The following is a 14,628-nucleotide window of genomic DNA, read 5'->3' on the forward strand; positions in this document are numbered from 1 at the left end:
TTGCAAGTCTATGAACAAAATACCCCTCTCTATGTAATTAAGAGATAAGAAACAAAAAAGAGGAACAAGGAAAAAAAAGATTTTTTCACTTCATGATAATAAAAATAAAGAAGTACAATAATTCTGGGCATCATTCAAAGTTAAGCTCTGTGAAAACTCACTGATTTTAAAGAAGAGTGCTCTTTCAAAACAATCAATGATACTAAGGGTGCAATCCTAATTCCTGGGTTAGGCCGGCACAAGTAACTGGGGAGTCGCAAATATGCTGCAAGGCACGTTCGGGTTGACTTAAGAGTCGATGAGTGACTCCACATGCTGAATCCAGCCCTGTCATGATAGGGCTCGATTGCATTGGCCAAGCGTTGGGGGGGGGGGGAGAAGGCGGGAGGGAGCCATTCCAGGGCTGATGAAAGGCAAGTGGCAGGCATTCCTAGGGGCAGGCACGAAGCAGGAGGCAGGGCCAGGACCCAGCAGTTACACCGCAACCCAGCACCATTCCCTGGGCAGTGCAGAGCGGATCCAGGCCACTCTGCTCAAATCTGAGGTGGCGCAGAACCAAATAGCCCCACTGGGGCTGCTTTGGCTCTCCCTGGGATATGGGGAAAAGTTTCCCCTTGCCCCTGGCTGAACCACAGTCAGCCCCAAACTTGCCCGTTTGCCTGCCTGTTCCAGCGCAAGTTAGGATTGTACTATAAAATAGCCATTCCCAAACTGTGGTTCTCGAAGCATCTCTAAGTGCTCTGCGAAGAAGTTGGAAAGAAAATAAATGTGACAGGATCTCAAAATTGTGAATTAGTGCAGCCATGAATTATGTACAGGTAAGTACTGGGTAGTGTCTGCCAGAGAGCCCGACTTACCAAGCACCGTGTTGGTGCTGCTGGGCCTGGCATCAGGCGAAAGCCATGGCCGCAAACCGACAGACTGCACCGACAAAAGTGTGGCGGTGGCAAGCAGATGATAGGAGCAGGAACCACCTGCCGCAGGGCTGGAAGGGGCACCCCGACCCTTGGAGGTAACAGGTGGCCCACTGCGGCAACTAGGCGACTGATGCAGTAGGAGAGAGATGGACAACTCCAGCCCCACGACAGCCCCCAGAGTGGAGGACAACCCAAGCAAGGGCAGGCTAGGGGAAGGACAATGGGAGGGGCGGGAAGGGGGAGGGGTTTGAACCCAAGGCAAATTTTACATTACCCCTGGGAGGGGAAGAGGCAGGCACAAAGAGGAGCAGCATTCCCTTCTTAAGCCCCAGGCAGGGCTGTGATGACAGTCAGTGGTGGCAAGGCTAGGGAGAATGTTAGCCAGCCAGTGAGCCTTGAGAGTGAAACCCCCTTCCCCTTATGGTTTTAAATACCATATCTATATTGTTTACAATCCCTGCTTTGAATTCATTCTCAAATGTTTTGCCTTACTGTATGCTTTTTGTTATTGTTTTTCATTTATGTGGTTAAGCAAGTTCCTTATTTCTCTGAAATTAGTGGAGAAAACATTTCCAATGAAATAAACCTTGATGTTTAACATGCACAAATGCTTACAAATACCTTCCACTGTCAATATTGCTGTCATTCTGTTTAGTACTTTTGTAGGTGGCTAGGTGAAAATATCGTCGCCCTTATGTCAAAGACACAGAAGTGCAAAATTGATGCTTTGAGAAACTGATGTTTAAAGTTCTAATTGTTAATAACTTTGAGAGGAAAAAATTACATTTAGATCAAAATTTAAGCTATTTAGAATTCAAAAAATAATTCATGCTTTTGCTATACGAATAAACTTGATATTTTATCTTGAAAAATACAGTTAGGTAAAAACAGCCAAAAATGTACACACGTGCCCTTGTCATAAGGGCTATGATAGTACTCCGTGATGAATTTCTCTCCCAAAAAGTGCTCCATGAATCAAAAACTTTGGGAACCACTGGACAAAAATATCTAACTTGGAGTGAATCATGCTCATAATTTAAAACCTACAAGACCAGCAATTTTCTCTGACTCAAACTGATGTTGAACATGAATTGTAAGATATAACCAGTTTCCTTTCTGAAGTTCAATTAAGTAAGAATCTGGAGAGTAAAATAAAGTAATGATTGGTTTTAGAGTCTCATACTTTATGATTAAAGAAAAGGATCGGTTTTTTATCTTAGCTTTCACCCCTTGCTTGCAGTATTTAATAAATACTGTTTATGTGGAAAACATTTCACAGGGACAATCCAATTGGTAAGGTTGAACCCAGCAGGAAATCAAAAAATTTGCATCACAAAACATAATTTCCTGTTAGAATGTTAAAATGCAGTAACTTTGTCTTATCCTTTCTGTATAAAACACAGGCACTGGTCTAGCACACAAAATTCTGTTTCTATTCTATTTCTTAAGAAACACATTCACAGATATCATACTTCCACAATGGAGGCCAGAACAATTATTAAACTTTGCAATTATTTAAAACGTACTGAAATGACTCGCATGCTGACAACTAAAAACAAAAAGCATGTGCACACAGACGAACACACCCTATGGGGGATGGACACAAGTATCCAAACCTTCTCCTGAGCAAGAGCAAAAGCAGCTGAAGGCAAGACTATCATCAGAAAAACACCAGCTAGCTTGCATACCTTCCCATCCCACAAAAAAGTACTGATAAAAAGAATCATGAACTGATGACATCCAACTTGCATTTCTACACTAAGGTAGGCCTGCACATCTTGGGATTGATTAATAGCACAATCCTAAGCATGTCTACTCAGAAGTCATTCCCAATGCATTCAATGGGTCTTTCTCCCAGGAAAGTGCATAAAAGATTGCAGATTAAGTTAAATGGTAGTTGACCAACCATGTACCGTGGCTCACTAGGTGCTCAAAAGTTCCCCACTCCCCTCCTCCCTTTGGGCAGTCCCAGAAAAGTACTAAGAACATGAGGCTGATCAAATCTCTGGTGGGCCACAACACATTTTTGTGTAGCACACTGAGCATTAGAGCTGCAACCCTATCCACACTTTCCCAGGAGTAAGTCCCATGGTGTGCAACAAGCACATCTACTATTTTAAGTAGACATAGATAGGATTGTGCTGTAAGACTACCCAAGAAGACATGGTGTGAGATCCCTGCTTGGCCCCAAGGGTTACCAGCAGCTGCAAGTCACCCCTATACTAAGTAGATCTTATTCATAGATTATCTGTGGATTCTCTATTCATTTTTTTTGCCAGCAGTTCGACACACTCACAAAGACCTTTTGAATCACTTGACCTTTTGGCCTCACTTTGTCAAAAACATGGTTTTTCTTCTTCCTCTTGCTCAAAGCAGTACGTTTGTGTGTGTCCGTGTATGTAAACATTCATACATAAGCTACTTGCTTTGGTGACCATTTCTTGCATCTGAAAAAGGCTCTGAAAGCATATGACAATAAATGTGCTAGCCTTTATAATGCGCCACTAGACTTTTCAGTGTTTTCACTGTAAAGTAGCACCCATCTCTTGGTGTAACTTACTTTGCAGTGCTCTTCAGAGGATAAAAATGCACAATACCGCATATAGTCAAAGGTCCTGAAAGGAGAGGTCATCTACAAAAGTGACAAGTAATTTTTTTCGGTACCTCGAATGTATGATCTGGGCGGTGTAGCGCTGTTGTACGTAAAATGCTCCAATACTGAAGTGTCTCGAGAAAAACACAGTAATACCTGTGGAAAGTAACACAGGAATCCTCAAAAACCGCTCCATGAGAAGAAGTCATTGATGGTAGATGCTAAAATTGGCATTTCTTACACATTTAGCTTTGTGCCTAAAATATAAGCAAATCAATTCTAGATGAGCCTCTCTAGCCCCCACCAATTTTACTGCCTGCTTTGGGAATGGGAGTCTGCTCTACAGTACCTTCCCCTGCCCACACGAAGAAAGGAACTTGCAGCACAATTCAATGCATGTCTACACAGAAGTGTGTGCTACTGAACTCTACTGAGGTTCCAACTAAGGTAAACACAGAGGTGTAACTAGGGCAGAGACTGAGGGGCGCCTACTCCAGGCGCTATGCCAAGGAAGGCACATAAATGCCCCAGGCACCACCCTAGTTACGGAGGAGGTGCTGGCAGCTTCATGCCCCCCCCCAATTCCTTCTCCTATGGAGGTTCCCCCTCAAGGAATGGAAGTAGAACAGAAGGAGGAAGGAGAAACAGAAGGAGGAATTGGGGAGGGCAAAGCCACTGCAGCAAATACCTCTCCTCCGGGGAGAAACCAGAAGTGAAATCAAGTGACATGATGTCATTTGACATTGTTATGTCACTGCCCCAGGCACCAGGGCAGTGCCTTATACCTCTGGATAAACATATTGACAGACATTGAATTAATTCCAGGGAGCGCTTCCATCTCCTGAAAATCTAAACAAAAGAACTAGCTTTTTAGACAACTAATGCAAGTTTAAGCAGGAAAGAAGAGAAGTTTATCTTCCCTTCATTTTACCCGGAATGCTTTCAGTGCCATGGCGATTTTTCACTGCGTTACATCCACTTAGACGGCTCCTTTCTGTTTAATATTTTTTGCAAACACAGTCTTCTGATAATTATGTTTGTCAAAGAATAGCAAAAATGTCTTGGAAAGACATCTGTGCTTCTGATGGAGGACATAATCATTTTCTGGCCAAGATAGGGTTTTACCTTCTTGGGCAGCTTATTATTTCACAGATGGAACAGTTTTTTGGACACAAAGCACCTTTATCTTAAACACACACTTTAAATTCAGCATGACTTATCAGCTTGGAATCTTATCCACTGCCAAAATTTAGCATACCCAGAAAAGACATAATAAACAGGAAAAATTAAAAGCAAATTTATCTCCACTCAGATGAATAGCAGAAGAAAAGTAAAGTGCCGGATACAGTTTAGAGTTCAGGCTCCGCACAGGGACACTTCCTGCCTGTCACTCAGCTGCAGCAGTTCAGTTTCCTGCCACTTAGTCAGCAGATGCTTTCTCACTCTGCCTCCCAAAGGAATAGCCCAGTCCTGTCAGTAGTGAATGAAGCCTAATTATGACATTGTTGGACAGTGAGGATGTCAGTGTAGCCAGAGGCATAACCACTGCCCCAGTACCCAGGCAGTGATGTCACAATGTCACATGATGTCATGACGTTTCTTCCAGGTTCTCCCTGGAGGAGGCAGTGCTCACTGCTGCGACTTCACACCACCATTCCTTCTCCTGTGAAGGCTCCCTTTGAATGGGGAGCTCCCCTTGAAGGGAAGCCTCCACTGGAGAAGGAATGGGGGGAGGACACAAAGTCACCAGCACCTCCTCCTCTGGGGAGAGTCAAGAAGAGACTGCGTTGCACTGCCTGCTGCAGCAGTTTTGCGCCCCAATTCCTTCTCCTGTGACCAGGAGGGGAGCCTCCATAGGAGAAGGAATGGGGGGCACAAAGCCACCAGTACCGCCTCCTAAACTAGGGCGAAGTTTAGGAGGGGCAGTCATGCGCCACCCCCTTGGCATAGCATCCAAGGCAGGTGCCCCTCAGGGCCCCGGCCTAGTTACACCTCTGAGTGTAGCACAATCTCCAAGTAGGACAGTGATTTTCAGTCTTTTTCATCTCAAAGCACCCTAACCATGTGCTAAAATTGTCAAGGCACACCATCGGTTTGACAATTGACAAGGCACACCATGCTGCCGGTGGGCCAGCTGCTCACATCCCCCAATGACCCTACTAATAAATAACCTTCCCCGAAACTCCCGCCACACACTTACAGACCATTCACGACACACTATTGTGCTGTAGCACACTGACTGAAAATTGCTGGGCTAGGATCTGGAGAACCAGGGTGCAAATTCCCATTCAGCCATGAAGCTCACTGGCTGGCCTTGGATTAGTAGCTATCTCTCAGTCTACCTACTTCACAAGGTTGTTTGCAGGAATAAAATAGTGGTGGAGGAAAAACCATGAATACCAACTTGCATGGGTCATAGGCTGATGCAACTGAATTCAAAGGAAATAGGAAAATGAAAGAAATTGACCTTCTCCTCCACAGTAACACTAAGGGAGCATTTGGTCCCATTACTTGACAGAATAATTATTTGTCTGTATTGAAACAAAATGAGCTGTGAAGTGCCTTCATTCTGCAGCCACAAGTGTTGCTCCTGACTTAGGACAAAATTATATTGCAAGCATGTGTTGCTGTCTAACATGGATGTATGTTGGGGGGAGGAGATTTGCAGAGAAAAGTCTACAAATGGGAGGAAAAAATCTACAAAATCTACAAATTTTGTACAAATGTACAAAAAAAAAATCTACAAATTTGTAGATTGTACAAATCTACAAATCAATCTCCTGAAAATCTCCCTAACCCATTTTTCCCCATAGTTCGCTTCCTCTCCAGTTGAGTAAAAACTAGCCAAAAGAGGAGGCAGGATGGGGAAGAATGGCATTCGTAGGAAAGAGAACTGGTAGGTAGAGAAAGAGTTAATTCACTTCTCCCACATACCCCAATTCTTTATAAATGTGATAAAGCAAAACACACACAGCTGGGAGCCTCATCTCATGTTTTCTTCAGCCCTGAGCAGAAGTGAAACCCACAGAGTAAGTATTTCAAGGTGGCTCTCATGGGGAGAAACAACCCTGATGTCCAGTATTTGTCACTGCAGATAAATGCTGAACACAGGGAAGGCCGCACTTAATCAGTGGGGTGGGTAAGGGGGCTTCACTTCTAAACAGGGTTTTTATTCTCAACCTTTGCCACCTGCCTAAGATTACTATGAGATAAGGCTGGCTTCTTTATCAAGATAGTTTTAATTTTGTTGGTTTTAAAGGATATTACATTAGAGTGGGTAACTCTCTTTAGGTTAATGCAAACTTCATGGCTAGAAACCTGTGAAATCTTGCCTGTCAATTTGTGTATTTTCTGAGGCCTTGATTGACAGCTTTCTTGATGAACTAAATGTGCAAAGACGCACAACCCACACAATTTCTGGTTATTTACAGATAATTGACTTTGCATATTTAACCCCCTCCACCCAGTTTCTGGGAAGCCTAACAGCATCATCATAGAGGAGTCCATATTTTGATTCACATTTCAGAGATAACACAATTCAAAGCAGATCCAAGCTGTCAGGTATCCACTGACTGGAAAATATGGCCATTAGATTAACCAGAGACAGCAAATCAAGAAACTCCTCTTCATTATAAAACATATTTTTTTAAATTAACTACGACTATAGATTTCACATAATGTCATAACATGACAAATACTTATTATTATTTTACTTGAAAGCAATAATTCTATTATTGGCCATGATGCATTGATATATATATTCCTCCCACACACCGCTCATAAAAAGGAGGTTACCACTGCCCACATTCACAGACAGGTCTATCTACCTTAATAAGTGGCATATTCAGTCATCAAAAGAACTAAACCTGTTTCCTGTCATTTAGCTGGAAACCGTCAGTCTCGAAAGACTATGGTATCGTGCTCTGAATGGTGGTTCTGGCACAGCGTCTATTGTGGCTGAAAAGGCCAATTCGGGAGTGACAATTCCTTCCACACTGGGAGCAAGTGTAGTGTGTCCCTGGTCTGTCTCCCTGGCTATGGGCCTTCCTTCTTTGCCTCTTTGCCTCAGTCTGTTGGCAAAGTGTCTCTTCAAACTGGGAAAGGCCATGCTGCACAACCTGCCTCCAAGCAGGCCACTCAGAGGCCAAGGTTTCTCATCTGTTGAGGTTCATTCCTAAGGCTTTCAGATCCCTCTTGCAGATATCCTTGTATCACAGCTGTGGTCTACCTGTAGGGCGCTTTCCCTGCACGAGTTCTTCATAGAGGAGATCCTTTGGGATCCGACCATCGCCCATTCCCACGACATGACCAAGCCAAAGCAGGCGTCTCTGTTTCAGCAGAGTATATACGCTGGAGATTCCAGCTCGTTCCAGGACTGTGTTGTTTGGAACTTTGTCCTGCCAGGTGATACCGAGGATGCGTTGGAGGCAGTGCATGTGGAAAGCGTTCAGCTTCTTCTCCTGTTGTGTGCGAAAAGTCCATGACTCGCTGCAGTACAGAAGTGTAAAGATGCAAGCTTTGTAGACCTGGATCTTGGTATGCTCCATCAGTTTCTTGTTGGACCATACTCTCTTTGCAAGTCTGAGAAACGTGGTAGCTGCTTTGCCAATGCATCTGTTTAGCTTGGTATCGAGAGAAAGAGTGTCGGAGATCGTTGAGCCAAGGTACACAAAGTCATGGACAACCTCCAGTTCGTGCACAGAGATTGTAATGCAGGGAGGTGAGTCCACATCCTTGATCTGTGTTTTCTTCAGGCTGATTGTCAGTCCAAAGTCTTGGCAGTTCAAGTCTTTGTTCCTAACATAAAGAACAAAATGACAAGCCCACCCTAACAGCTGTAACTGAGTTTAAAGTGCCTTGAAAATGAGAAGCTTCCCCCATGACATTTATGTTGACATTGCAATCAAATTCATATTAGAAAATTTGCAAGTGTAATCACCTTCCATTTAAATAGATTTAAAAGCAGCAATACAGACAATTCCATACAAATTAGATGGCTTTCCTTTGCTAGGAACAAAGGTAATAAATTATCAAGGCTTGTTTACTTAACACTTACAACTACCCACCCCAAGTGCTCAGAGTGGGAAACAGTACTATATAAACATGAGAAGACAATATTTCCTGTGCGAAAAGTTTAGGACAGAAGACTTTATAACACTGTTGTAGTTTAATTTCAAAAGAAACATACTTATGGGCAGTCCTTCCCATAATTGATTCTACATTTCTCATCCTCTTCAAACTCATCTTTATTGCAAAGCCCTTGGGATTTGCACCATTGGGCCAAACTACATGTTAAGTTAATAATACATTTGGTCATGCTACACATGTCTTTGCTTTTCAAAATAGCAGGATGAGGGGTGGGATGCAATCTGAACTGGCACTGACAGACGCTTCCCTCTCAGGGCAAATAGCCGCTACAAGGGCTGATCTTGACAGGACTGTGGCAAGAACAAAGGGTTAAAATGTCACTCCCTACATGCCAGTCCTGGTCCAGACTGGGGCCCCCATGGATGCCATTTAGAAAGTGGGGAGAAGCTCATTATTAAAGTAACATGAAGTTTATTTTTTTGTTCTCCCTCCCCAATGAACTAAACTGTTGTACTCGTACCACATGTTTCATGTATATATCACATTTAACATCCAAGCATTTAACTTCTGGTTTACTCTTGCCTTTCTTTCCCTCTCTCACACTAACTTAGGGCACAATCCTAAACTACTTTCCAGTACTGGCATAGCTGCGCCAGTGGGGTATGTGCTGCATCCTGCAGTTGGGGGGCAGTCACGGAGGCATCCTCAAGGGAAGGGAAAGTTTGTTTCCTTACCTCGAAGTTGCATTGCCCTTATGTCGGTGCTAGAAAGTGGGTTAGGATTCAGCCCTTACTGTCATTGCTCTCCCCCAACTGATAAATTTGGATTGTAAGGGGCTAGGAGTAGCCCCCTTTTCCTGCTAATATTACTCTGTAAGGTGCAACATACCTGGATGTCTCTATATAAACAGCAATACTACATTTTTTCCTGCCTGTCGATCAGCTGCATTTTTGAAACAAAAAATACAACTCAAAGTTCCACATCTAGATTGTTCACTGCTACAACCACCACCACCACCCCGACGTGCATTTTCTGACCGTATACAACCTAGCATCTCAAAGTGCAATGCTTTCCCAGCATTTCAGAAGCTCTAGATTCATACAGCTTAGGGATGAACAGCAAAATGGACCATCCAAAGTACACACACTTTCCTCATCCTACAGGTGGCTTCATAAAACTCAACAGCAAGATCTGTTATCCTATTAGCGTCTGTGAACTTATCCTATTAGTATGCGGATACTTGTTCTCTTCAGCTTTCCTGGATGAAAGTTGTCAGTGGCACATGTTAGGAACCCACAGGCATAGCCAATGAATTCCTCATTAGGGAGGGACTGACAGATCCATTCAACCACAACAGTAAGCCCACTTACTGCAACTGCAGAATATTACCAGTTCTAATAGGTTTCATTGGGTTTAAAAGGTCTGTGCAACACATCATGCCCCACTTCGGTGCATGTGTCACCTTTTCCAATCGATGAATTGCCCCAACAGCAGTGATTACTTACCTGATATAAATAATCCTCAAACACAAAATAGTAGTCATCATTGCTGGCTGTCAGCTTCACATCCTGCAATTAAAAATCGTAACGGTTCGAAAATCAGTTTCTCCACCTGGGAAGTTCCTGCAGTGTAAGATAATAAGGCAGCAGAATCGAAGTGCTACAGCATTAATGAGCACTTCCTTCAACTGTCAACTACTAATTTCCAGCATGCAGAAAAATTCTATTAGCATTGTTGTAACTCTGTTGTTGGCAACCTTCAGTCTTGGAAGACTATGGTATCACGCTCTGGATGGTGGTTCTGGCACAGTGTCTAGTGTGGCTGAAAAGGCCGATTCGGGAGTGACAATCTCTTCCACACCGGGAGCAAGTGTAGTGTGTCCCTGGTCTAGATTCAAGCATGTCGCTTCTAATTCATTATCACCAATGAGAGTTTTCCTCTCATGTTTCAGGGGGAGGTGGGCAACAATTTTTCTCACAAGTCTTAAACAGCATGTATTCCCAAGCCACTGCTGGATGCAGGACAAATAAACTGGTTAGTCTTTAGAGTGCTACAAGAATTTTTTCTTTTTACTGGTCTTTTCAGAACCCATAAAAGGTAACCAACTGTAGGACCCAAGTCACAAATATTCCACAGTAACATCTGCTCCACTCTGTCAACTGGGAATACACGTAGGGGAATACTATGCCTCAATATATACAGGAGCTGTCTCTTATTTCCTCCAGATCTTGCAGTATGGAAAAACTATGTTTTGGCTTAACCTATCTTTAATAGCAAGTTGTAACGTCTCCCATAGGAGAGTACAAGTAAATAATATACGGACTGGGTGTGTATGTATGTGTCTATGTGCAAGCTTTCAGCCATGACATTATGCCCACAACAGGGTGGTAATATCAGTTTAACATCTGCTAGTGCAGGGGACTTAGAACAAATCCTAAAGTGCTCCAGGTCAGCATAAAATTGGCATAGGACTGCACCTTTAACCACAGAACCAGAAGAAATATTAAACATGGCACTGACCCACTGCTGATATACTTCAGGCACATGAATTTTAAATACATGCATTTCACAAATAGGACAGCACAGGCCATAGTTTAACCTGAAACTAACAAACAGAGATTCTAATTGTTCTTTCCTTCTACAAAGTTTAAACAGTGGTCAGCCAGTCCATCAATCAAACACACACATGCACATATAAAAACTAGAATTTACTCACTTTATAAATTAGGCTGTCCACCAAAAGATCATGCTGGATCACATTAGACTTCAGCTGTTCATAGTACAAAATATCCTAGAGTAAAATACATAGTAATGAACGTGTGATTCTTAAAACAAAAATGACAACATTTACAAACTTAACATTTTTGCTTATTCTAATATCACAAGACTCAAATGTTGAAGATAAACAGCTTAAAACTAAAGATAGACATGTGCAGTATCTTTGGACGCACTCCAAAACATACTGCTGAATATTAAAATAAACGGGGTATGTTTTATGCATAATTTTTCTGAAGCATAGAAACCCATAATAACCTTTCTGAAGCACAGAAATATAAGATTCTCTCTTCTGAGCCTCATGCCTACATTCAAGTCACATCTTTCCACGCAACCAGATAGTGAATATTATCAAGTCTATTTTTGTTGTGCCTTAGAAGCTTTAATAAATGTGGGGGAAATAAACGTAAGACCTCCGCCCCAACAAGCTCACAACTTAAATACAACATGTGAAACAAGCTGTGCTGCCTTGGCTATCTCACAAGGGGGGGGGGGGGAGACAGGATATAAATCTTTTAAATAAATTTACAGTAGATACATACATACATTGGGGGGGGGGTGGCTTCATGTGACAGATTGCCCTGGACCACCCTTATCCTCTTACGACCCAAGAACAGTACGGCTGTAACAAAAAGTAAGGTGGACAGGTACCTTCTTAGCCTCTCAGTAATTCTGGGCACAATACTAAATTGCACTAGAACAAGCAGGCCGACTGGCCTGCACTGTATCCAGCACAAGTTAGGGGCTGGTTGGAGCACAATTTGGAGTAAGGGGATATTCATATTCCCGTGATGTGACCCCATGTCATGTGTCAACCACTCCATTGGAGATACACAGATCTGCACCAGCAAAATCAATGGTGCAAATCCAAGCAGCCTGGTGTAACACTGGGCTGGCCAGGAGGGGATTAGGGTCTGGCCTAAATTGCCAAGGCCAGTCTCAACCCCCCCCCCCGGCCTAGTCCGCCCACAGGCCCCGCCCTTTCCTCTCTTGCTCCCTTCCCTGCTCCTATCCATCACCCCCTCCCCCCGACCAGCTTGCTTCAACACAAACTCATCTTGGCCAGGTCCAGTTTCAGCACAGAGAGGCAAACACATGTCTTCGCATCAGCCTACCCGACTCCCAAGATGGTGCAAAAATGCTTTAAAGTGCATTTGCAACACGTGGAAGGTGACCCAACTGACTTTAGTCGTCTTAATGGCATGTTTGAATTGCTCTATCAAGCACTGGCAGGACTTCCCTGGTAGGTCCTAAATTTGGGGGCATCTAACAAGGGTGTTAATGTGTGTATGAGCCTGCCAATCTACTGTAAGATACCACTTCATATGTGACTATGTGAACTCTTGCCCACAAAAGCTCATGCCACAATACAATCTGTTAAGTCTTCAAGATACTAGAGAACTAGAATTTTATTCTAACTGCTCACCTTCATTCCTGACCTTTCTGGATTACATCCTAATCATTATACATACAAGTCATACATTATGGGTCTGGAATAAATTTTTACGATAAACTGTACAGGTAGACAGCATAGGAGGCTCATTCTTAAAAGATTCCTAAATAGAAATCTGCAGGAGAAAGTCAATCTAGGACTAGAAAAAGTTTTTAACAAGAATTCTGGAGGGCAACAGTTAATACCTTTTCATAACTAAACAGTGACCTTCTAATTTGTGTAGAGCTGCAAACTGAAATGCATTTCCTACAATCAATTTCAAAACAAGAAGCTAAAAGCAGAGTCTAACTAAGCAAAACTTAGAAGCTACAGTACCATACAACCATAAACACAGGTTCTTTCGAGAAGACAGAAGCCAGTTGGAAGAATAAAATTAATGAATTGGCATTCAAATGTCAGTTCTGTAGGTGGTCACTGCAAGCATTTCAGCAAAAAGAAGAGAAGCAAAAAAGATAACAACGATTTGATTCTCTTTTAAGACCGTGCACAAAAATGTAATGATTTTAAAATATAAACATCACAATTGTACTTCATGGCCTGCTTTTTCCATAAACAAAATTTGTTCTATTTTGAGGTTTCAAAGATTATAGACAATGTACACTATACTACAAAGATGGCAGAACTGTTAAAAGAAAATGCAACACAAAGTCTAAGACCACTAATGAAATGGAATGCGATTCACTCGCATTCAGAATCCACTTGTCAGGTAGGCATACAAGTTATGAAAGCATTAAAAAAAAGTATGTATGAAAATGCTAGGAGCTAAAGACCAGTTTTTGAAATTAAGAAGCTAACAAATGCATCTGAAAATCTTTATTTGTACAGGATACAGGACTATATCATAAGGTGACATCATAAGATAGCTCATTGCGACTATAACCTATTACAGTTAATGGGACTTAAGTTAGCCACAACTAACTTGTTTCAATCATCTCACTATTTAGTCACAACTAAACATTCTTAGGATACAACCCCCAGCAAGTTATGCAAATAAGCAATACCACAGTTAGGTACTCTTTGTATAAATTACAATATTTCAATTGCCTGTTATGCTCCAAGATTTGGTAGGGGTTGAATGATATGGCCACCCTACCTAATATATCTAAGAGAAAAAAAAATCAATGCCTTTGGTAATCCATCAGGAAAAAACAGAGGATCAAGAACAGTCGTACACTCGCCCAAACTCACAGATAGGACAAACACAGGATTGGTGTTCCATTTTATCAGTGTTCTTCAGCTTGTTACAGGTCATTATTATAAGGAACTTGTAAAATCCTATTTCTGAGACTCCAATTTTAAAGCATTCAGGAATCCATCCTGCAAGGAAAAAGTCTTGCCTCTTTTTTATAAGTTGTAGTTTTATTTTAAAAGATCAAAGATTAAAACATACAAACTTCGGGTCCAATCCTATCCAACTTCCTAGCACCGGTGCAGCTGCAATGCTGCCCTGAGGTAAGGGAACAAATGTTCCAATACCTTGAGGAGGTCTCTGTGAGTGCCTCTCTGCCACAGGATGCATGCCCCATTGGCACAGTTGCAAAACTGGATAGGATTGGGCCCTCAGTAAATTAGAAATACCAATTAAAAATATATGAAAATTTAAAAAAGATATTAAAAGTTGTGCTGCAGGTGCAGTTTCCAATATACATTTCTTCGTTCTTCTAAAAAATCATATTGCATATTAGGTATCACAATTATAAAAGTCATGCCTCTTTGTACCAGAACCACGCTTTTCAACCAGTGGTACCTTTGTTGTGCTCGAAAAAGCCCTCCCATCCCTCCAGATTTTACGTTATATCTGG

At 42.3% G+C, this 14,628-nt stretch overlaps 1 protein-coding gene across 1 annotated transcript in view; it reads right to left on the reverse strand.

Annotated features, from left to right (window-relative positions):
• TBC1D19 (TBC1 domain family member 19) overlaps positions 1-14,628 on the reverse strand; it is a 67,125-nt gene that overhangs the window by 19,893 nt on the left and 32,604 nt on the right. The window contains exons 12-14 of the mRNA XM_066632154.1: positions 11,315-11,389; positions 10,104-10,166; positions 3,582-3,666 (exon numbers count right to left, since the gene is read on the reverse strand). Of these exons, the coding sequence (XP_066488251.1) occupies positions 3,582-3,666; positions 10,104-10,166; positions 11,315-11,389 (223 nt within the window). The remainder of the gene's footprint in view (positions 1-3,581; positions 3,667-10,103; positions 10,167-11,314; positions 11,390-14,628) is intronic.

Source organism: Tiliqua scincoides, chromosome 6 (assembly GCF_035046505.1).
Source record: "Tiliqua scincoides isolate rTilSci1 chromosome 6, rTilSci1.hap2, whole genome shotgun sequence".
Taxonomy (NCBI): Eukaryota; Metazoa; Chordata; class Lepidosauria; order Squamata; family Scincidae; genus Tiliqua; species Tiliqua scincoides.